The sequence below is a fragment of the Heptranchias perlo genome, unplaced genomic scaffold, assembly GCF_035084215.1.
Source record: "Heptranchias perlo isolate sHepPer1 unplaced genomic scaffold, sHepPer1.hap1 HAP1_SCAFFOLD_884, whole genome shotgun sequence".
Taxonomy (NCBI): Eukaryota; Metazoa; Chordata; class Chondrichthyes; order Hexanchiformes; family Hexanchidae; genus Heptranchias; species Heptranchias perlo.
Genome location: NW_027139923.1, coordinates 1 through 23,151, shown reverse-complemented (window position 1 = coordinate 23,151; position 23,151 = coordinate 1). Strand labels below are relative to the sequence as shown.

The window sequence follows — 23,151 nt, the reverse complement described above, 5'->3', positions numbered from 1 at the left end:
TAATACTGTACCCCCCGGGTAACCAGTCCAGTAATAGAACCATTACACTAAAGTACCCCCCGGCTAACTGGTCCAGTAATAGAACCATTACACTAAAGTACCCCCCGGGTAACCAGTCCAGTAATAGAACCATAACACTAAAGTACCACCCGAGTAACTGGTACAGTAATAGAACCATTACACTAAAGTAACCCCCGGGTAACCGGTCCAGTAATAGAACCATTACAATACTGTACACCCCGGATTACTGGTGCAGTAATAGAACCATTGCACTAAAGTACCCCCGGGTAACCGGTCCAGTAATAGAACCATTGCACTAAAGTACCCCTGGGTAACCGGTCCAGTAAATAGAACCATTGCACTAAAGTTACCCCCCGGGTAACCGGTCCAGTAATAGAACCATTACACTAAAGTACCCCCCGGGTAACCGGTCCAGTAATAGAACCATTACACTAAAGTACCCCCCGGGTAACCGGTCCAGTAATAGAACCATTACACTAAAGTACCCCCCGGGTAACCGGTCCAGTAATAGAACCATTACACTAAAGTACCCCCCGGGTAACCGGTCCCAGTAATAGAACCATTACACTAAAGTACCCCCCGGGTAACTGGTCCAGTAATAGAACCATTACACTAAAGTACCCCCCGGGTAACCGGTCCAGTAATAGAACCATTACACTAAAGTACCCCCGGGTAACTGGTCCAGTAATAGAACCATTACACTAAAGTACCCCCCGGGTAACCGGTCCAGTAATAGAACCATTACACTAAAGTACCCCCCGGGTAACTGGTCCAGTAATAGAACCATTACACTAAAGTACCCCCCGGGTAACCGGTCCAGTAATAGAACCATTACACTAAAGTACCCCCCGGGTAACCGGTCCAGTAATAGAACCATTACACTAAAGTACCCCCCGGGTAACCGGCCCAGTAATAGAACCATTACACTAAAGTAACCCCCGGGTAACCGGTCCAGTAATAGAACCATTACACTAAAGTACCCCCGGGTAACCGGTCCAGTAATAGAACCATTACACTAAAGTAACCCCCGGGTAACCGGTCCAGTAATAGAACCATTACACTAAAGTACCCCCCGGGTAACGGTCCAGTAATAGAACCATTACACTAAAGTACCCCCCGGGTAACCGGTCCAGTAATAGAACCATTGCACTAAAGTACCCCCGGGTACCGGTCCAGTAATAGAACCATTACACTAAAGTACCCCCCGGGTAACCAGTCCAGTAATAGAACCATTACACTAAAGTACCCCCCGGGTAACCGGTCCAGTAATAGAAACATCACCAATAGAATCCGAGCCAATCGAGCCTGTTCTCCCATTCACCGGAACACTGTAACACGCTCTGTCACACTCTCTCTGTGTCACTTGCACACTCGCACACACTCACAGTCTCACTCACACCCTCCCCCACACACACCACTCTGGAAGATCCGTCCCACCCGTTCCTTGCCCTCTCTGCGCCCCTCACTCAGTCACCTGGTGGATCAGATCATTTACTCACCGCTTGTCCAGATTCCCCATCGTCTCCCCTCTCACCAACACTTCCATCTGTGCCCTACAATGGAACAAACACCACGGTCAGAGTCTGCATCAACCCTCACATCAAGGCCAGCTTCATATTCTTAACTACGGGAAGGAGGGAGGGAGGGAGGGAGTCAGGGAGGGAGGGAGGGAAGGATGGGAGGGAGGGAAGGAGGGAGGGAAGGACGGAGGGAGGGGAGGAGGGAGGGAAGGAGTGAGTTACTGACTCAGAGGCAAGAGAAACTCAAAATGGGATCCATTTTGTTCACTCTTCCCTAAATCACATCTCTACCTTCTCAGGTGCTCATTATGGGCCATTAAATTGATCTTATTTTGCAGCTAGTCTCCTGGATTGGGAAAGACTCAGATTCTGTGCATCTTCTCCAATTCATAGATATTTTACATTACATAGAATTACAGAGAATTCCCAGCAAAGAAACAGGCCATTCGGCCCCACTGGTCTATCCCGGTGTTTATTCTCCACACGAGCCTCCTCCCTCCCCTCTCCATCTCACCCTATCACCATATCCTTCTATTCCTTTCTCCCTCATGTGTTTATCGAGCTTCCCTTAAATGTATCTACACTATTCACCTCAACCTCTCCTTGTGGGAGTGAGTTCCACATTCTCACCACTCTCTGGGTGAAGAAGTTTCTCCTGAATTCCATATTGGATCATAGAATCATAGAAAGTTTACAGCACAGAAGGAGGCCATTCAGCCCATCGAATCCGTGCCAGCTCTCTGCAAGAGCACCCAGCTAGTCCCACTCCCCCCCGCCCTTTCCCCGTAGCCCTGCAAATGTTTTCCCTTCAAGTATTGATCCAGTTCCCTTTTGAAGGCCATGATTGAATCTGCCTCCACCACCCCCTCGGGCAGTTCATTCCAGATCCTAACCATTCGCTGTGTAAAAAAGTTTTTCCTCATGTCACCTTTGGTTCTTTTGCCAATCACCTTAAATCTGTGTCCTCTGGTTCTTGACCCTTCCGCCAATGGGAACAGTTTCTCTCGATCTACTCTGTCCAGACACTTCATGATTTTGAATATCTCGATCAAATCTCCTCTCAACCGTCTCTGTTCCAAGGAGAACAACCCCAGCTTCTCCAGTCTATCCACGTAACTAAAGTCCCTCATCCCTGGAATCATTCCAGTAAATCTCTTCTGCACTCTCTCTAAGGCCTTCACATCTTTCCTAAAGTGCGGTGCCCAGAACTGGACACAATACTCCAGTTGTGGCCGAACCAGTGTTTTATAAAGGTTCATCATGACTTCCTTGCTTTTGTACTCTGTGCCTCTATTTATAAAGCCCAGGATCCCATATGTTTTTTTAACCACTTCCTCAACCTGCCCTGCCACCTTCAACGATTTGTGCACATATACCCCCAGGTCTCTCTGTTCCTTTTACCCCTTTTAGAATTGTGCCCTCTAGTTTATATTGCCTCTCCTCGTTCTTCCTACCGAAATGGTATCACCTCGCATTTTTCTGGGTTAAATTTCATCTGCCACGTGTCCGCCCATTCCACCAGCCTGTCTATATCCTCTTGAAGTCTATCACTATCCTCCTCACTGTTTACTACACTTCCAAGCTTTGTATCATCTGCAAATTTTGAAATTGTGCCCTGTACACCCAGTCCAAGTCATTAATATATATCAAGAAAAGCAGTGGTCCCAGCACCGACCCCTGGGGAACACCACTGTACACCTCCCTCCAGTCCGAAAAACAACCGTTCACCACTACTCTCTGTTTCCTGTCACTTAGCCAATTCTGTATCCATGTTGCTACTGCCCCCTTTATTCCATGGGCTTCAATTTTGATGATAAGCCTATTATGTGGCACTTTATCAAACACCTTTTGAAAGTCCATATACACCACATCAACCGCATTACCCTCATCGACCCTCTCTGTTACCTCATCAAAAAGCTCGATCAATGAAAAACTTTTTTACACAGCGAGTGGTTCTGATCTGGAATGCACTGCCCGAGGGGGTGGTGGAGGCAGATTCAATCATGGCCTTCAAAAGGGAACTGGATCAATACTTGAAAGGAAAAAACTTGCAGGGCTACGGGGAAAGGGCGGGGGAGTGGGACTAGCTGGGTTGCTCTTGCAGAGAGCCGGCACGGACCCGATGGGCCAAATGGCCTCCTTCATGCTGTAACCATTCTGTGATTCTAAGGTTCCTCATATCACCTTTGGTTCTTTTGTCAATCACCTTAAATCCCTGTGCTCTGTTTCTTTACCCTTCTGCCAATAGGAACAGTTTCTCTTTGTTTCCATTATCTAAACATTTTCTCTACGTCTCCCCTATCGAACCCTTTCATAATCTTAAAGACCTCGATCAGGTCACCCCACAGTCCTTCTCTTGCCCAGCCTTTCCTACTGTATGCCTCTCAGTTCTGGGATCATCCTTGTGAATCTTTTTTGCACCTTCTCCAGTGCCTCTATATCCTTTTTATAATATGGAGACCAGGATTGTGCACAGTGCTCCGAGTGTGGTCTAACCAAGATATATGGAGACCAGGACTGTTCACAATACTCCGAGTGTGGTCTAACCAAGGTATATGGAGACCAGGACTGTTCACAGTGCTCCGAGTGTGGTCTAACCAAGGTATATGGAGACCAGGACTGTTCACAGTGCTCCGAGTGTGGGTCTAACCAAGGTATATGGAGACCAGGACTGTTCACAGTGCTCCGAGTGTGGTCTAACCAAGGTATATGGAGACCAGGACTGTTCATAGTGCTCCGAGTGTGGTCTAACCAAGGTATATGGAGACCAGGACTGTTCACAGTGCTCCGAGTGTGGTCTAACCAAGGTATATGGAGACCAGGACTGTTCACAGTGCTCCGAGTGTGGTCTAACCAAGGTATATGGAGACCAGGACTGTTCATAGTGCTCCGAGTGTGGTCTAACCAAGGTATATGGAGACCAGGACTGTTCACAGTGCTCCGAGTGTGGTCTAACCAAGATATATGGAGACCAGGACTGTTCACAATACTCCGAGTGTGGTCTAACCAAGGTATATGGAGACCAGGGACTGTTCACAGTGCTCCGAGTGTGGTCTAACCAAGGTATATGGAGACCAGGACTGTTCACAGTGCTCCGAGTGTGGTCTAACCAAGGTATATGGAGACCAGGACTGTTCACAGTGCTCCGAGTGTGGTCTAACCAAGGTATATGGAGACCAGGACTGTTCATAGTGCTCCGAGTGTGGTCTAACCAAGGTATATGGAGACCAGGACTGTGCACAGTGCTCCGAGTGTGGTCTAACCAAGGTATATGGAGACCAGGACTGTTCACAGTGCTCCGAGTGTGGTCTAACCAAGGTATATGGAGACCAGGACTGTTCACAGTGCTCCGAGTGTGGTCTAACCAAGGTATATGGAGACCAGGACTGTTCACAATACTCCGAGTGTGGTCTAACCAAGGTATATGGAGACCAGGACTGTTCACAGTGCTCCGAGTGTGGTCTAACCAAGGTATATGGAGACCAGGACTGTTCACAATACTCCGAGTGTGGTCTAACCAAGGTATATGGAGACCAGGACTGTTCACAGTGCTCCGAGTGTGGTCTAACCAAGGTATATGGAGACCAGGACTGTTCAACAGTGCTCCGAGTGTGGTCTAACAAGGTATATGGAGACCAGGACTGTTCACAATACTCCGAGTGTGGTCTAACCAAGGTATATGGAGACCAGGACTGTTCACAATACTCCGAGTGTGGTCTAACCAAGGTATATGGAGACCAGGACTGTTCACAATACTCCGAGTGTGGTCTAACCAAGGTATATGGAGACCAGGACTGTTCACAATACTCCGAGTGTGGTCTAACAAGGTTCGATACAAGTTTAACATAACTTCACTGCTTTTCAATTCTATCCCTCTAGAAATGAACCAAGTGCCTGGTTTGCCTTTTTTAATAGACCATAATGAGCACTCTCTCAGCACCTAGCAACATGTCGCTATGGTGGTCGTAACGGCCAATGGTCATACTTACAGGAGTTCCTGCTTCCCCGGGAGGCCCTGGATCGCCAGGGAAACCGACAGGACCCTGGGAAAGGAGACAGGAGTCAATTAATAAAATCCGCAGAGACCTGGAATGAAAAATATCTAACGAACAAATCTACCGTGATCCAGGGGAATGTTCTCCATGTGACAGTGTGTGTGTGTATGTGAGTGTGCAAGTGTGCATGGGTGAGTTTGGGTGAGTGTGTGAGTGTGCTTGTGTGTGTGAGCCTGTGTGTGTGAGCCTGTGTGAGTGTGCACATGTGCATATGCGTTAGTGTGCATGTGAATATTGGTTGGTGTGTTTGTGCAAGTGTGTGAATTTGAGTGTCAGAGTGAGTGTGAGAGAATGAGTGTGCGATTGGTGATGTGTGAGTGAGTATAAGTGTGTGTGTGAGTGTGTGTGAGTGTTGGTGTCTGAGTGTGTGAGAGTGAGTGTGTAAGAGTGTGAGTGTGTCTGAGTGTGTGAGAGTGAGTGTGTAAGAGTGAGTGTGAGTGTGTCTGAGTGTGTGAGAGTGAGTGTGTGAGTGTGTGTGAGTGTGAGTGTGTCTGAGTTTGTGAGAACATAAGATGTAAGAGCAGGAGTCGGCCATATGGACCCTCGAGCCTTTTTTTTCATTTGTTCATGGGATGTGGACGTCGCTGGCGAGGCCGGCATTTATTGCCTATCCCTATTGCCCCTTGAGAAGGTGGTGGTGAGCCGCCTTCTTGAACCGCTGCAGTCCGTGTGGTGACGGTTCTCCCACAGTGCTGTTAGGAAGGGAGTTCCAGGATTTTGACCCAGCGACGATGAAGGAACGGCTCCGCCATTCAATCAGATCATGGCTGATCTTCGACCTCAACTCCACTTCCCGCCCGATCCCCATATCCCTTGAATGTGTGTGTGTGTGTGTGAGCGAGTGTTAGTCTGTGTGTGAGTGTGTGTGTGAGTGTGTGTGTGAGTGTGTGTGTGTGAGCGAGTGTTAGTCTGTGTGTGAGTGTGTGTGTATGAGTGTGTGTTGTGAGTGTGTGTGTGTGAGCGAGTGTTAGTGTGTGTGTGTGAGTGTGTGAGTGTGTGTATGAGTGTGTGTGAGTGTGTGTGTGAGCGAGTGTTAGTGTGTATGAGCGTTTGAATGTGTGTGCATGTGCACGTGTGTGAGTGTGTCTATGTGAGTATGTTAGTGGTGAGTTGAGTGTGTGTGAAGCCACTGTGCAAGTGTGTGTGCGTGAGTGAGTGTTGGTGTATGTGTGTGCGAGTGTGAGAGTGCAAGTTTGCATATGTGAGTGTGTTCGTGTGTACGTGAGAGTGTGTGAGTGTAGATTTGTGAATGTACGTGTTAGAGTGTGAATGTTGCTGGTGTGTGTTAGTGTGTGACTGTATGTGTGAGTGTGCGAGTTGGTGTTTGTGTGAGTGTTGGTGTGTGCGGGTGTGTGAATGTGCCTGGGTGAGTGTGCATGTGTGAGTTGATTTGTGAGTATGAGTGAATGAGAGTGAGAGTGTGCATGTGTGTTAGTGTGCATGCATGAATGCACATGTGTGAAAGTGTGGTGTGCATTTGTGAGTTTGCATGTTAGTGTGTGAGTGTGAGTGCTGGTACACGAGTGTGCATGTGTGAATGTGTGAGTGTGCTTGTGTGAGTGTGCATGTGTGTGAGTTTGCAAGGGTGTGTTTGTGAGTGTTTGAGTGTGAATGTGTAGGTGTGTGTGTTAGTATGAGTGTGTGAATGTGCCTTGTGTGACTGTGTGAGTGTGTGTGAGTGAGTGCTGGTGCAATGAGTGTGAGTTTGCATGTGTAAGTGTTTGAGTGTGCTGGTGAGAACAGGCATGTGTGTATGAATGTGCATGTGTGAGTGTGCATTAATGTTTGTGAGAGTGTTGGTGTGTATTTGCCAGTGTGTGTGTTAGTGTGTGCGAGTGAATGAACATGTAAGTGTACATGTATGAGTGTATGAATGTGCAAGTGTGTGCATGTTAGTGTGCGAGTTGTGTGCACATGTTAGTGTGCGAGTGTGTGCACATGTGTGAGCATGTAAGTGTGTGTGAGTGTGCATGTGTAAGTATGCATGTGTGAGAGTATGTGTGTGCGTTAGTGTTTGTGTGCATGTTGGTGTGTGTGGTGTGTGTGTGTGTGTGTGTGAGTGTGTGAGTTTGCATGTGAGTGTGTGCATGTGTGAGTGTGCGGGTTGGTGTGTGAATGTGCATGGGTGTAGATTTGTGTAGAAGTGTGTGTGTGTTTGTATGTGTGCCTGCATGTGTAAGTGTGAGTGAGTGTGAGTGAGTGTGCATGAGTATGTCTGTAAGTGTTTGTGTGTGAGTGTGCATGTATGAGTGAGCGAGTGTGAGTGTGTATGTGTGAGCGTTGGTCTATGAGTGTTGGTGTGTGGGAGTGAGTGTGCTGTGTGTGAGTGTGCCTGTGTGTGAGTTGTGCCTGTGTGTGAGTGTGCCTGTATGCATACGTGAGTGTTTAAGTGTGAGTGTGTGTACATGAGTGTATGTGTATGAGTGTATGTGTGTGAGCTTGCATGTGTGAGTGTGCATGTGTCGATGAGTGTGAGTGTGTGTGGTGATGTGTATGTGTGCACATGTGTGCGTGTGTGAATGTGTGTGCCTGAGTATGTCTGAGTCAGTGTGTGATTGTGCAGGTGTGCACGCGTGAGTGTGAGTGTGTCTGTGAGTGTACGTGTGAGTGTATGTCTGTGTGAGTGGGCATGTGTGTGGGTGAATGTGAGTGTGTGAGTGTGCATGTCTGCATGAGTGTGAGTGTGTGAATGTGTGTGGAGATGTGAGAATGTGCGTGAATGTGCCCGTGAGTGTGAGTGTTGGTGTGTGTGAGTGTGAGTGTTGGTGTGAGTGTGAGTGTTGGTGTGAGTGTGAGTGTTGGTGTGTGTGAGTGTTGGTGTGTGTGAGTGTTGGTGTGTGTGAGTGTGAGTGTTGGTGTGAGTGTTGGTGTGTGTGAGTGTTGGTGTGTGTGAGTGTGAGTGTTGGTGTGAGTGTTGGTGTGTGTGAGTGTTGGTGTGTGTGAGTGTGAGTGTTGGTGTGAGTGTTGGTGTGTGTGAGTGTTGGTGTGTGTGAGTGTTGGTGTGTGTGAGTGTTGGTGTGTGTGAGTGTTGGTCTGGTGTGAGTGTTGGTGTGTGTGAGTGTTGGTGTGTGTGAGTGTTGGTGTGTGTGAGTGTTGGTGTGAGTGTTGTGTGTGTGAGTGTGAGTGTTGGTGTGAGGTGTTGGTGTGTGTGAGTGTGAGTGTTGTGTGTGTGAGTGTTGGTGTGTGTGAGTGTTGGTGTGTGTGAGTGTGAGTGTTGGTGTGTGTGAGTGTTGGTGTGTGTGAGTGTGAGTGTTGGTGTGAGTGTTGGTGTAGTGAGTGTGAGTGTTGGTGTGTGTGAGTGTTGGTGTGTGTGAGTGTGAGTGTTGGTGTGTGTGAGTGTTGGTGGGTGAGTGTGCATGTATGCGTGTGTGAGCGTGAGAGTGTATATGTGTGAGTATATAGGTGTTGCGTGTGCGTGAGGCGAGTGTGGGAGTGAGGTGAGTGGGAGTGAGGTGAGTGGGGAGTGAGGTGAGGGTTTCCTCAGCCATGAGGTTCAGGGGGGCTGGGGTCCTGTTATCCCGTCACCGGGGGGGGGTCCTGTTATCCCGTCACCGGGGGGGGGTCCTGTTATCCCGTCACCCGGGGGGGGGGATCCCGTTATCCGGTCACGGTCCGGGGGGGGTCCTGTTATCCGGTCACGGGGACCGGGGGGGGGTCCTGTTATCCGGTCACCGGGGGGGGGTCCTGTTATCCGGTCACGGGGGGGGGGTCGGCGGGGGGGTCCTTATCCGTCACCGGGGGGGGGGTCCTGTTATCCCGGTCACCGGGGGGGGTCCTGTTATCCGGTCACCGGGGGGGGGGTCCTGTTATCCGGTCACCGGGGGGGGGGGTCCTGTTATCCGGTCACCGTGGGGGGGGGGTCCTGTTATCCCGTCACCGGGGGGGGGATCCCGGTTATCCGGTCACCGGGGGGGGGGTCCTGTTATCCCGGTCACCGGGGGGGGGGTCCTGTTATCCGGTCACCGGGGGGGGGGTCCTGTTATCCGGTATCCGGTCACCGGGGGGGGGGTCCCTGTTATCCCGTCACCGGGTGGGGGGGTCCTGTTATCCCGTCACCGGGGGGGGGGGTCCTGTATCCGGTCACCGGGGGGGGGGGGTCCTGTTATCCCGGTCACCGGGGGGGGGTCCTGTTATCCGGTCACCGGGGGGGGGGGGGTCCCTGTTATCCGGTCACCGGGGGGGGGGGGTCCTGTTATCCGGTTACCGGGGGGGGGGGGTCCTGTTATCCGGTCACCGGGGGGGGGTCCTGTTATCCGGTTACCGGGGGGGGTCCTGTTATCCGGTCACCGGGGGGGGGGGGTCCTGTTATCCGGTCACCGGGGGGGGGGGTCCTGTATCCGGTCACCGGGGGGGGGTCCTGTTATCCGTCACCGGGGGGGGGGTCCTGTTATCCGTCACCGGGGGGGGGGGTCCTGTTATCGGTCACCGGGGGGGGGGTCCTGTTATCCCGTCACCGGGGGGGGGGGGATCCCTGTTATCCGGTCACCGGGGGGGGGGTCCTGTTATCCCGTCACCCGGGGGGGGGGGGGTCCTGTTATCCGTCACCGGGGGGGGGGATCCCCGTTATCGGTCCATCGGGGGGGGGATCCCGTTATCGGTCACCGGGGGGGGGATCCTGTTATCCGGTCACCGGGGGGGGGTCCCTGTTATCCGGTTACCGGGGGGGGGGGGATCCCGTTATCCGGTCACCGGGGGGGGGTTCCGTTATCCGGTCACCGGGGGGGGGTCCTGTTATCCGGTCACCGGGGGGGGTCCTGTTTTCCGGTTACGGGGGGGTCCTGTTATCCTCGGTCACCAGGGGGGGGGGGTCCTGTTATCCGGTCACCGGGGGGGGTCCTGTTATCCGGTCACCGGGGGGGGGGGTCTGTTATCCGGTCACCGGGGGGGGGGGTCCTGTTATCCGGTCACCGGGGGGGGTCCTGTTATCCGGTCACTGGGGGGGATCCCGTTATCCGGTCACCGGGGGGGGGGATCCCGTTATCCGGTCACCGCGGGGGGGGGGTCCTGTTATGCCCGGTCACTCGGGGGGGGTCCTGTTATCGGTCACCGGGGGGGGGGGGTTCCTGTTATCCGGTCACCGGGGGGGTCCTGTTATCCGGTCACTGGGGGGGGGGGTCCTGTTATCCGGTCACCGGGGGGGGGGGTTCCTGTTACCGACGGTGAACATTACCGGGTTGCCCTTTGGTCCATCGTCTCCCGGTGGGCTTTGGGTCCGGAGGTCAGCCGCTCCGGGGGGTCCGGCCTCGCCCTTCTCCCCTCGGTTTCCTTTCGACCCTGAACAGAGACACAGAATAAACTGTGAGCACATTCAACACCATCACAGGAACAGGAGGAGGCCATTCAGCCCCTCAAGCCTGTTCCCCCATTCATAAAACATAGAATCATAGAAAATAGGAGCAGGATTAGGCCATTCGGCCCCTCGGGCCTGCTCCACCATTCAAAATGATCATGGCTGATCGTCTAACTCAGTCCCCTGTTCCCGATTTTTCCCCATATCCCTTGATCCTTATCATTAAGAAATATATCTATCTCCTTCTTGAATACATCTAATGACTTGGCCTCCACTGCCTTCTGTGGTAGAGAATTCACAGGTTCACCACCCTCTGAGTGAAGAAATTTCTCCTCATCTCGGTTCTAAATGTCCTACCCCGTATCCTGAGACTGTGACCCCTGGTTCTGGACTCCCAGCCATCGGGAACATCCTACCTGCATCTAGTCTGTCTAGTCCTGTGAGAATTTTATATGTTCGATGAGATCCCCTCTCATTCTTCTAACTCGAGTGAATACAGGCCTAGTCGACCCAATCTCTCCTCATACGTCAGTCCTGCCATCCCAGGAATCAGTCTGTAAACCTTCGTTGCACTCCCTCCATGGCAAGGACATCCTTCCTCAGATCAGGAGACCAAAACTGCACACAATACTCAGATGTGTCTCACCAAGGCCCTGTACAACTGCAGTAAGACATCCCTGCTCCTGTACTCAAATCCTCTTGCAATGAAGGCCAACATACCATTCGCCTTCCGAACTGCTTGCTGCACCTGAATGCTCGCTTTCAGCGACTGGTGTACAAGGACACCCAGGTCTCGCTGCACCTCCCCTTTTCCCAATCTATCACCATTCACAGAATTGAAAGGAATCTTATAACACAAGGTTATAGTCCAACTGTTTTATTTGAAAATCACAAGCTTTCGGAAAGCCTCTGAAAGCTTGTGATTTTCAAATAAAACAGTTGGACTATAACCTGGTGTTATAAGATTCCTTACATTTGTCAACCCCAGTCCATCACCGGCATCTCCACATCATTCAGATAATAATCTGCCTTTCTGTTTTTACAACCAAAGTGGATAACTTCACATTTGTCCTGTCCACAAAAAGCAGGACAAATCCAATCCGGCCAATTACTCGCCCCATCAGTCTACTCTCAATCATCAGCAAAGTGATGGAAGGTGTCGTCGACAGTGCTATCAAGCGGCACTTACTCACCAATAACCTGCTCACCGATGCTCAGTTTGGTTCCGCCAGGACCACTCGGCTCCAGACCTCATTACAGCCTTGGTCCAAACATGGACAAAAGAGCTGAATTCCAGAGGTGAGGTAGAGTGACTGTCCTTGACATCAGCAGCATTTGACCGAGTGAGCACCAAGGAGCCCTAGTAAAATTGAAGTCAATGGGAATCAGGGGAAAACTCTCCAGTGGCTGAGTCATACTAGCACAAAGGAAGATGGTAGTGGTTGTTGGAGCCAATCATCTCAGCCCCAGGACATTGCTGCAGGAGCTCCTCAGGGCAGTGTCCTAGGCTCAACCATCTTCAGCTGCTTCATCAATGACCTTCCCTCCATCATAAGGTCAGAAATGGGATGTCGCTGATGATTGCTCAGTTTTCAGTTCCATTCACAACCCTCAAATAATGAAGCAGTCCGAGCCGCATGCAGCAAGACCTGGACAACATCCAGGCTGGGCTCACAAGTGGCAAGTAACATTCGCGCCAGATAAGTGCCAGGCAATGACCATCTCCAACAAGAGAGAGTCTAACCACCTCCCCTTGACATTCAACGCATTACCATCACCGAATCCCCCACCATCAACATCCTGGGGTCACCATTGACCAGAAACTTAACTGGACCAGCCATATAAATACTGTGGCCACAAGAGCAGGTCAGAGGCTGGGTATTCTGCAGCGAGTGACTCACCTCCTGACTCCCCAAAGCCTTTCCACCATCTACAAGGCACAAGTCAGGAGTGTGATGGAATACTCTCCACTTGCTTGGATGAGTGCAGCTCCAACAACACTCAAGAAGCTCGACACCATCCAGGACAAACCAGCCCGCTTGATTGGCACCCCATCCACCACCCTAAACATTCACTCCCTTCACCACCGGCGCACTGGGGCTGCAGTGTGTACCATCCACAGGATGCACTGCAGCAACTCGCCAAGGCTTCTTCGACAGCACCTCCCAAACCCGCGACCTCTACCGCCTCGAAGGACAAGGGCAGCAGTCACATGGGAACACCACCACCTGCACATTCCCCTCCAAGTCACACACCATCCCGACTTGGAAATATATCGCCGTTCCTTCATCGTCGCTGGGTCAAAATCCTGGAACTCCCTTCCTAACAGCACTGTGGGAGAACCTTCACCACACGGACTGCAGCGGTTCAAGAAGGCGGCTCACCACCACCTTCTCAAGGGCAATTAGGGATGGGCAATAAATGCCGGCCTTGCCAGCGACGCCCACATCCCATAGAATCATAGAAGTTTCCAACATGGAAACAGGCCCTTCGGCCCGACATGTCCATGTCGCCCAGTTTATACCACGAAGCTAGGCCCAATTGCCTGCACTTGGCCCATATCCCTCTATACCCATCTTACCCATGTAACTGTCCAAATGCTTTTTAAAAGACAAAATTGTACCCGCCTCTACTACTGCCTCTGGCAGCTCGTTCCAGACACTCACCACCCTTTGAGTGAAAAAATTGCCCCTCTGGACCCTTTTGTATCTCTCCCCTCTCACCTTAAATCTGTGCCCCCTCGTTATAGACTCCCCTACCTTTGGGAAAAGATTTTGACTATCGACCTTATCTATGCCCCTCATTATTTTATAGACTTCTATAAGATCACCCCTTAACCTCCTACTCCCCAGGGAAAAAAGTCCCAGTCTATCCAACCTCTCCCTATAAGTCAAACCATCAAGTCCCGGTCGCATCCTAGTAAATCTTTTCTGCACTCTTTCTAGTTTAATAATATCCTTTCTATAATAGGGTGACCAGAACTGTACACAGTACTCCAAGTGTGGCCTTACTAATGTCCTGTACAACTTCAACAAGACATCCCAACTCCTGTATTCAATGTTCTGACCAATGAAACCAAGCATGCCGAATGCCTTCTTCACCACCCTATCCACCTGTGACTCCACTTTCAAGGAGCTATGAATCTGTACTCCCAGATCTCTTTGTTCTATAACTGTCCCCAACGCCCTACCATTAACGGAGTAGGTCCTGGCCCGATTCGATCTACCAAAATGCATCACCTCACATTTATCTAAATTAAACTCCATCTGCCATTTATCGGCCCACTGGCCCAATTTATCAAGATCCCGTTGCAATCCTAGATAACCTTCTTCACTGTCCACAATGCCACCAATCTTGGTGTCATCTGCAAACTTACTAACCATGCCTCCTAAATTCTCATCCAAATCATTAATATAAATAACAAATAACAGCGGACCCAGCACCGATCCCTGAGGCACACCGCTGGTCACAGGCATCCAGTTTGAAAAACAACCCTCTACAACCACCCTCTGTCTTCTGTCGTCAATCCAATTTTGTATCCAATTGGCTACCTCACCTTGGATCCCGTGAGATTTAACCTTATGTAACAACCTACCATGCGGTACCTTGTCAAATGCTTTGCTAAAGTCCATGTAGACCACGTCTACTGCACAGCCCTCATCTATCTTCTTGGTTACCCCTTCAAAAAACTCAATCAAATTCGTGAGACATGATTTTCCTCTCACAAAACCATGCTGACTGTTCCTAATTAGTCCCTGCCTCTCCAAATGCCTGTAGATCCTGTCCCTCAGAATACCCTCTAACAACTTACCCACTACAGATGTCAGGCTCACTGGTCTGTAGTTCCCAGGCTTTTCCCTGCCGCCCTTCTTAAACAAAGGCACAACATTTGCTACCCTCCAATCTTTCATGAACAAATTTTTAAAAATTTAAAATCCGCTATTTAAATAAACAGGTGGACATTTCTCTTCAAAGATGGACCACGAGACTGTTATATGAAGAGATTAATCATCACCGCAGTGATTTCCTGGTTCACATCTTCCGACTTCTTTGCGAAACACAGGGCCACATTTTGCAGTGTGCAGACACTAATCTCATTCCGTCACTAACTGGCACATCTCCCACTGAACAGAGTCAGGGAAAGAATTGTGGCAACTCAGAGGTCCTGATGGTGGAGGGAAGCTGCCCAACCACTCGATGATATGCCAAACTCCCTGTGCCTCCAGCTCTTGGCTAAGGCTCCAGCCCATGGAGTGCCGCCTGATTGGAAAGCCTGCAACTAGACTTAATTGCACTCAAATCGTACAGAAGATTGAAGTGACACAATGGAACAGCCAGTTTGTGTGTAAGTGATACCCTGAGGTAAGACCACAGTATAAATGCTCCATTCTCCAACCATCAGAGAATCCCACAGCACAGAAGGAGGCCAGTCGGCCCATCGTGTCTGTGCCGGCTCTTTGAAAGTGCTATCCAACTAATTCAACTTCCCTGCTCTTTCCCCCGTAGCCCCTGTGAAGTTTCCCCTCATCCCTGGTCCCATTCTAGTAAATCTCCTCTGCACCCTCTCCAAGGCCGTCACATCCTTCCTAAAGTGCGGTGCCCAGAATTGGACACAATTCTCCAGTTGTGGCCGAGCCAGTATTTTACAAAGGTTCATCATGACTTCCTTTGTACTCTGTGCCTCTGTTTATAAAGCCCAGGATCCCGTGTGCTTTTTTAACAGCCTTCTCACCTTGTCCTGCCACCTTCAAAGATTTGTGTACATCCACCCCCAGGTCTCTCTGCTCCTGCACCCCCTTTAAAATTGGACCATTTAGTTTATTTTGCCTCTCCTCATTCTTCCTACCAAAATATATCACTTCACAATTCTCTGTGTTAAATTCCATCTGCCATGTGTCTGCCCATTTCACCAGTCTGTCTCTGTCCTCCTGAAGTCTGTTACTGTCCTCCTCATTGTTTACTACATTTCAGAGTTTCGTGTCATCTGTAAACTTTGAAATTGTGCCCTCTATACCCAAGTCCAGGTCATTAATATATATCAAAAAGAGCAGTGGTCCGAATACTGACCCCTGGGGGACACCACTGTAAACTTCCCTCCAGTCTGAAAAACAACCCTTCACCACTACTCTCTGCTTTCTGTCCCTGAGCAAATTTTATACCCACACTCCCACTGTCCCTTTAATCCCATGGGCTTTAATTCAGTGACTTAACGACACACAATCGTACAAAAGATGGAAGTGACATATTGTGTGTAAGTGATATTCTGAGGTAGGACCAGGGTGTAACTGTTCCATTTTCAGGGTGTCAGGCAGTGACTAGTGGGGTACCGCAGGGATCAGTGCTTGGGCCCCAGCGATTCACAATATATATCAATGATTTGGATGAGGGAACGAAATGTAACATTTCCAAGTTTGCAGACGACACAAAGCTGGGGTGGAATGTGAGCTGTGAGGAGAATGCAAAGAGGCTCCAATGTGATTTAGACAAGTTGGGTGAGTGGGCAAGAACATGGCAGATGCAGTATAACGTGGATAAATGTGAGGTTATCCACTTTGGTTGTAAAAACAGAAAGGCAGATTATTATCTGAATGGTGATAGATTGGGAAAAGGGGAGGTGCAACGAGACCTGGGTGTCCTTGTACACCAGTCGCTGAAAGCGAGCATTCAGGTGCAGCAAGCAGTTAGGAAGGTGAATGGTATGTTGGCCTTCATTGCAAGAGGATTTGAGTACAGGAGCAGGGATGTCTTACTGTAGTTGTACAGGGCCTTGGTGAGACCACATCTGGAGTATTGTGTGCAGTTTTGGTCTCCTTATCTGAGGAAGGATGTCCTTGCCATGGAGGGAGTGCAACGAAGATTTACCAGACTGATTTCTGGGATGGCAGGACTGACGTATGAGGAGAGATTGGGTTGACTAGGCCTATATTCACTCGAGTTTAGAAGAATGAGAGGTGATCTCATCGAAACATATAAAATTCTAACAGGACTAGACAGACTAGATGCAGGGAGGATGTTCCCGATGGCTGGGGAGTCCAGAACCAGGGGTCACAATCTCAGGATACGGGGTATGCCATTTAGAACTGAGATGAGGAGAAATGTCTTCACTCAGAGGGTGGTGAACCTGTGGAATTCTCTACCACAGAAGGCAGTGGAGGCCAAGTCATTCGATGTATTCAAGAAGGAGATAGATATATTTCTTAATGCTAAAGGGATCAAGGGATATGGGGAAAAAGCGGGAACAGGGGACTGAGTTCGACGATCAGCCATGATCATTTTGAATGGCGGAGCAGGCCCGAGGGGCCGAATGGCCTACTCTTGCTCCTATTTTCTATGTTTCTATGATTCTAACTATCAGAAGCATCCTGTTAATTCCAAATCATATGAATTGGAAAGAGCCTTTGCTGCTGGAACGGGGAGAGGTGCAGGGAAACAGGCTAATAATTTCAATCTCTCTGGGCTCGTCACAGTGAGAGGACGGCCCAGTCATTCCTGATTAATGAAAGTGGAGTGTTTCAATTACTTTGAATATGAACATGAAAAACGTTCCATTCAGGGAGCACTGCGCACTGGAGCTACAAGTTTCATTCAGGGAGCACTGCGCACTGGAGTTACAAGTTTCATTCAGGGAGCACTGCGCACTGGAGCTACAAGTTTCATTCAGGGAGCACTGCGCACTGGAGCTACAAGTTTCATTCAGGGAGCACTGCGCACTGGAGCTACAAGTTTCATTCAGGGAGCACTGCGCACTGGAGCTACAAGTTTCATTCAGGGAGCACTGCGCACTGGAGTTACAAGTTTCATTCAGGGAGCACTGCGCACTGGAGTTACAAGTTTCATTCAGGGAGCACTGCGCACTGGAGCTACAAGTTTCATTCAGGGAGCACTGCGCACTGGAGCTACAAGTTTCATTCAGGGAGCACTGCGCACTGGAGCTACAAGTTTCATTCAGGGAGCACTGCGCACTGGAGCTACAAGTTTCATTCAGGGAGCACTGCGCACTGGAGCTACAAGTTGCATTCAGGGAGCACTGCGCACTGGAGCTAAAAGTTCCATTCAGGGAGCACTGCACACTGGAGCTAAAAGTTTCATTCAGGGAGCACTGCGCACTGGAGCTACAAGTTGCATTCAGGGAGCACTGCGCACTGGAGCTAAAAGTTCCATTCAGGGAGCACTGCACACTGGAGCTACAAGTTCCATTCAGGGAGCACTGCGCACTGGAGCTACAAGTTGCATTCAGGGAGCACTGCGCACTGGAGCTACAAGTTGCATTCAGGGAGCACTGCGCACTGGAGCTACAAGTTGCTTTAAGGGAGCACTGCGCACTGGAGTTACAAGTTTCATTCAGGGAGCACTGCGCACTGGAGCTAAAAGTTTCATTCAGGGAGCACTGCGCACTGGAGCTACAAGTTGCATTCAGGGAGCACTGCGCACTGGAGCTAAAAGTTTCATTCAGGGAGCACTGCGCACTGGAGCTAGAAGTTGCTTTAAGGGAGCACTGCGCACTGGAGTTACAAGTTTCATTCAGGGAGCACTGCGCACTGGAGCTAAAAGTTTCATTCAGGGAGCACTGCGCACTGGAGTTACAAGTTCCTTTAAGGGAGTACTGCGCACTGGAGTTACAAGTTTCATTCAGGGAGCACTGCGCACTGGAGTTACAAGTTCCATTCAGGGAGCACTGCGCACTGGAGTTACAAATTTCATTCAGGGAGCACTGCGCACTGGAGCTACAAGTTTCATTCAGCGAGCACTGCGCACTGGAGCTACAAGTTTCATTCAGGGAGCACTGCGCACTGGAGCTACAAGTTTCATTCAGGGAGCACAGCGCACTGGAGCTACAAGTTTCATTCAGGGAGCACTGCGCACTGGAGCTACAAGTTTCATTCAGCGAGCACTGCGCACTGGAGCTACAAGTTGCATTCAGGGAGCACTGCGCACTGGAGCTACAAGTTGCTTTAAGGGAGCACTGCGCACTGGAGTTACAAGTTCCTTTAAGGGAGCACTGCGCACTGGAGTTACAAGTTGCATTCAGGGAGCACTGCGCACTGGAGCTACAAGTTGCATTCAGGGAGCACTGCGCACTGGAGCTACAAGTTGCTTTAAGGGAGCACTGCGCACTGGAGCTACAAGTTTCATTCAGGGAGCACTGCGCACTGGAGCTACAAGTTGCATTCAGGGAGCACTGCGCACTGGAGCTACAAGTTGCATTCAGGGAGCACTGCGCACTGGAGTTACAAGTTTCATTCAGGGAGCACTGCGCACTGGAGTTACAAGTTCCTTTAAGGGAGCACTGCGCACTGGAGTTACAAGTTGCATTCAGGGAGCACTGCGCACTGGAGCTACAAGTTGCATTCAGGGAGCACTGCGCACTGGAGCTACAAGTTGCTTTAAGGGAGCACTGCGCACTGGAGTTACAAGTTTCATTCAGGGAGCACTGCGCACTGGAGCTACAAGTTGCATTCAGGGAGCACTGCGCACTGGAGCTAGAAGTTGCTTTAAGGGAGCACTGCGCACTGGAGTTACAAGTTCCTTTAAGGGAGCACTGCGCACTGGAGTTACAAGTTGCATTCAGGGAGCACTGCGCACTGGAGCTACAAGTTCCATTCAGGGAGCACTGCGCACTGGAGTTACAAGTTCCTTTAAGGGAGCACTGCGCACTGGAGTTACAAGTTCCTTTAAGGGAGCACTGCGCACTGGAGTTACAAGTTCCTTTAAGGGAGCACTGCGCACTGGAGTTACAAGTTCCATTCAGGGAGCACTGCGCACTGGAGTTACAAGTTCCATTCAGGGAGCACTGCGCACTGGAGTTACAAGTTTCATTCAGGGAGCACTGCGCACTGGAGTTACAAGTTCCATTCAGGGAGCACTGCGCACTGGAGTTACAAGTTTCATTCAGGGAGCACTGCGCACTGGAGTTACAAGTTCCATTCAGGGAGCACTGCGCACTGGAGTTACAAGTTTCATTCAGGGAGCACTGCGCACTGGAGCTACAAGTTCCATTCAGGGAGCACTGCGCACTGGAGCTACAAGTTCCATTCAGGGAGCACTGCGCACTGGAGTTACAAGTTTCATTCAGGGAGCACTGCGCACTGGAGCTACAAGTTGCTTTAAGGGAGCACTGCGCACTGGAGTTACAAGTTGCATTCAGGGAGCACTGCGCACTGGAGCTACAAGTTGCTTTAAGGGAGCACTGCGCACTGGAGTTACAAGTTGCATTCAGGGAGCACTGCGCACTGGAGCTAGAAGTTGCTTTAAGGGAGCACTGCGCACTGGAGTTACAAGTTGCATTCAGGGAGCACTGCGCACTGGAGTTACAAGTTCCATTTCAGTCTTGTTGTGCAGTAACTTACAAAGCGGCCTCGCTCCCCCGGAGGTCCTGGATCGCCAGACTCACCCGTCTCACCCTGGCAACAGAAAACAGTCAGTCATCAACAACAACAACCTGCATTTACACAGAGCCTTTACCAGAGGAAAACCTCCCATGGCCCTTCACAGGAGCGTAAATCAGATGGAGATCAACACCGAGACACAAAAGGAGATATTGGGGCAGGAGACCAAAAGCTCGGTCAAAGAGGGAGGTTATAAGGAGGGGAGAGAGGGGGAGAGGCGGAGAGGTTCAGGGAGGTGAGGGCCCAGGCAGCTGAAGGCACGGCCGCCAATGGTGGAGGAAAGGGAGTGGGATTGGAGAAAAGGCCAGAATTGGAGGAGCGTAGAGATCTCAGAGGGGTGTAGGGCTGGAGGGGGTTACAGAGATAGGGAGGGGTGTGGGGCTGGAGGGGGTTACAGAGATAGGGAGGGGTGTGGGGCTGGAGGGGGTTACAGAGATAGGGAGGGGTGTGGGGCTGGAGGAGGTTACAGAGATAGGGAGGGGTGTGGGGCTGGAGGGGGTTACAGAGATAGGGAGGGGTGTGGGGCTGGAGGGGGTTACAGAGATGGGGAGGGGAGTGGGGCTGGAGGGGGTTACAGAGATAGGGAGGGGTGTGGGGCTGGAGGGGGTTACAGAGATAGGGAGGGGTGTGGGGCTGGAGGGGGTTACAGAGATAGGGAGGGGTGTTGGGCTGGAGGGGGTTACAGAGATAGGGAGGGGCGAGGCCAGGGAGGGATTTGAACACGAGGATGAAATTTTAAAATCGAGGTGTTCCTGGACCGGGAGCCAGTGTGGGTCAGTGAGCTCAGGGGGTGATGGGTGAACGGGACTCGGGGTGAGTTAGGATACGGGGGGGCAGAGTTTTGGATGAGCTGAAGTTTACAGAAGTTGGAAAATGGGAGGCCGGAGGGAGAGCATTGGAATCGTCAAAAGAACAAAATTAAAATCTTACTCCGAGCAAATAATATTTCACAGGATAATCCCATCATCCTCCCCTAATTCCCCAACCCCCACTCTCTATAATCCCCACACACCCCCTAATTCCCCAACCCCCACTCTCTATAATCCCCACCCCCCCCAATTCCCCAACCCACTCTCTATAATCCCCACCCCCCCCAATTCCCCAACCCCCACTCTCTATAATCCCCCCACCCCTCCCCTAATTCCCCAACCCCCACTCTCTATAATCCCCCCACCCCTCCCCTAATTCCCCAACCCCCACTCTCTATAATCCCCCCACCCCTCCCCTAATTCCCCAACCCCCACTCTCTATAATCCCCACACCCCCCCTAATTCCCCAACCCCCACTCTCTATAATCCCCACACCCCCCCACTAATTCCCCACCCCCCCCCACTAATTCCCCAACCCCCACTCTCTATAATCCCCCCCACACCCCCCCCAATTCCCCAACCCCCACTCTCTATAATCCCCTCACCCCCCCTAATTCCCCAACCCCCACTCTCTATAATCCCCACACCCCCCCTAATTCCCCAACCCCCACTCTCTATAATCCCCTCACCCCCCCTAATTCCCCAACCCCCACTCTCTATAATCCCCTCACCCCCCCTAATTCCCCAACCCCCACTCTCTATAATCCCCACACCCCCCCTAATTCCCCAACCCCCACTCTCTATAATCCCCACACCCCCCCTAATTCCCCAACCCCCACTCTCTATAATCCCCACACCCCCCCTAATTCCCCAACCCCCACTCTCTATAATCCCCACACCCCCCCCTAATTCCCCAACCCCCACTCTCTATAATCCCCACACACCCCCTAATTCCCCAACCCCCACTCTCTATAATCCCACCCCCCCCAATTCCCCAACCCACTCTCTATAATCCCCACCCCCCCCAATTCCCCAACCCCCACTCTCTATAATCCCCCCACCCCTCCCCTAATTCCCCAACCCCCACTCTCTATAATCCCCCCACCCCTCCCCTAATTCCCCAACCCCCACTCTCTATAATCCCCCCACCCCTCCCCTAATTCCCCAACCCCCACTCTCTATAATCCCCACACCCCCCCCAATTCCCCAACCCCCACTCTCTATAATCCCCACACCCCCCAATTCCCCAACCCCCACTCTCTATAATCCCCCCACCCCCCCACTAATTCCCCACCCCCCCCACTAATTCCCCAACCCCCACTCTCTATAATCCCCCCACACCCCCCCTAATTCCCCAACCCCCACTCTCTATAATCCCCTCACCCCCCCTAATTCCCCAACCCCCACTCTCTATAATCCCCACACCCCCCCTAATTCCCCAACCCCCACTCTCTATAATCCCCTCACCCCCCCTAATTCCCCAACCCCCACTCTCTATAATCCCCTCACCCCCCCTAATTCCCCAACCCCCACTCTCTATAATCCCCACACCCCCCCTAATTCCCCAACCCCCACTCTCTATAATCCCCACACCCCCCCTAATTCCCCAACCCCCACTCTCTATAATCCCCACACCCCCCCTAATTCCCCAACCCCCACTCTCTATAATCCCCACACCCCCCCTAATTCCCCAACCCCCACTCTCTATAATCCCCACACCCCCCCTAATTCCCCAACCCCCACTCTCTATAATCCCCACACCCCCCCTAATTCCCCAACCCCCACTCTCTATAATCCCCACACCCCCCCTATTCCCAACCCCACTCTCTATAATCCCCACCCCCCTAATTCCCCAACCCCCACTCTCTATAATCCCCACATCCCCCTAATTCCCCAACCCCCACTCTCTATAATCCCCACATCCCCCTAATTCCCCAACCCCCACTCTCTATAATCCCCACATCCCCCTAATTCCCCAACCCCCACTCTCTATAATCCCCACACCCCCCATATCCCCAACCCCCACTCTCTATAATCCCCCCACCCCCCCCCCACTAATTCCCCACCCCA

General features: G+C 51.2%; 1 protein-coding gene across 1 annotated transcript in view; it reads right to left on the bottom strand.

Annotated features, from left to right (window-relative positions):
- LOC137319741 (collagen alpha-1(XI) chain-like) overlaps positions 1–15,325 on the bottom strand; it is a gene marked incomplete at its 3' end in the record, with an annotated part of 66,236 nt that extends 50,911 nt beyond the window's left edge. The window contains exons 1-4 of the mRNA XM_067981715.1: positions 15,283–15,325; positions 10,767–10,870; positions 5,531–5,584; positions 1,521–1,574 (exon numbers count right to left, since the gene is read on the bottom strand). Coding sequence (XP_067837816.1) covers positions 1,521–1,574; positions 5,531–5,584; positions 10,767–10,870; positions 15,283–15,325 — 255 coding nt within the window. The remainder of the gene's footprint in view (positions 1–1,520; positions 1,575–5,530; positions 5,585–10,766; positions 10,871–15,282) is intronic.
- Positions 15,326–23,151: the final 7,826 nt, after the last annotated feature.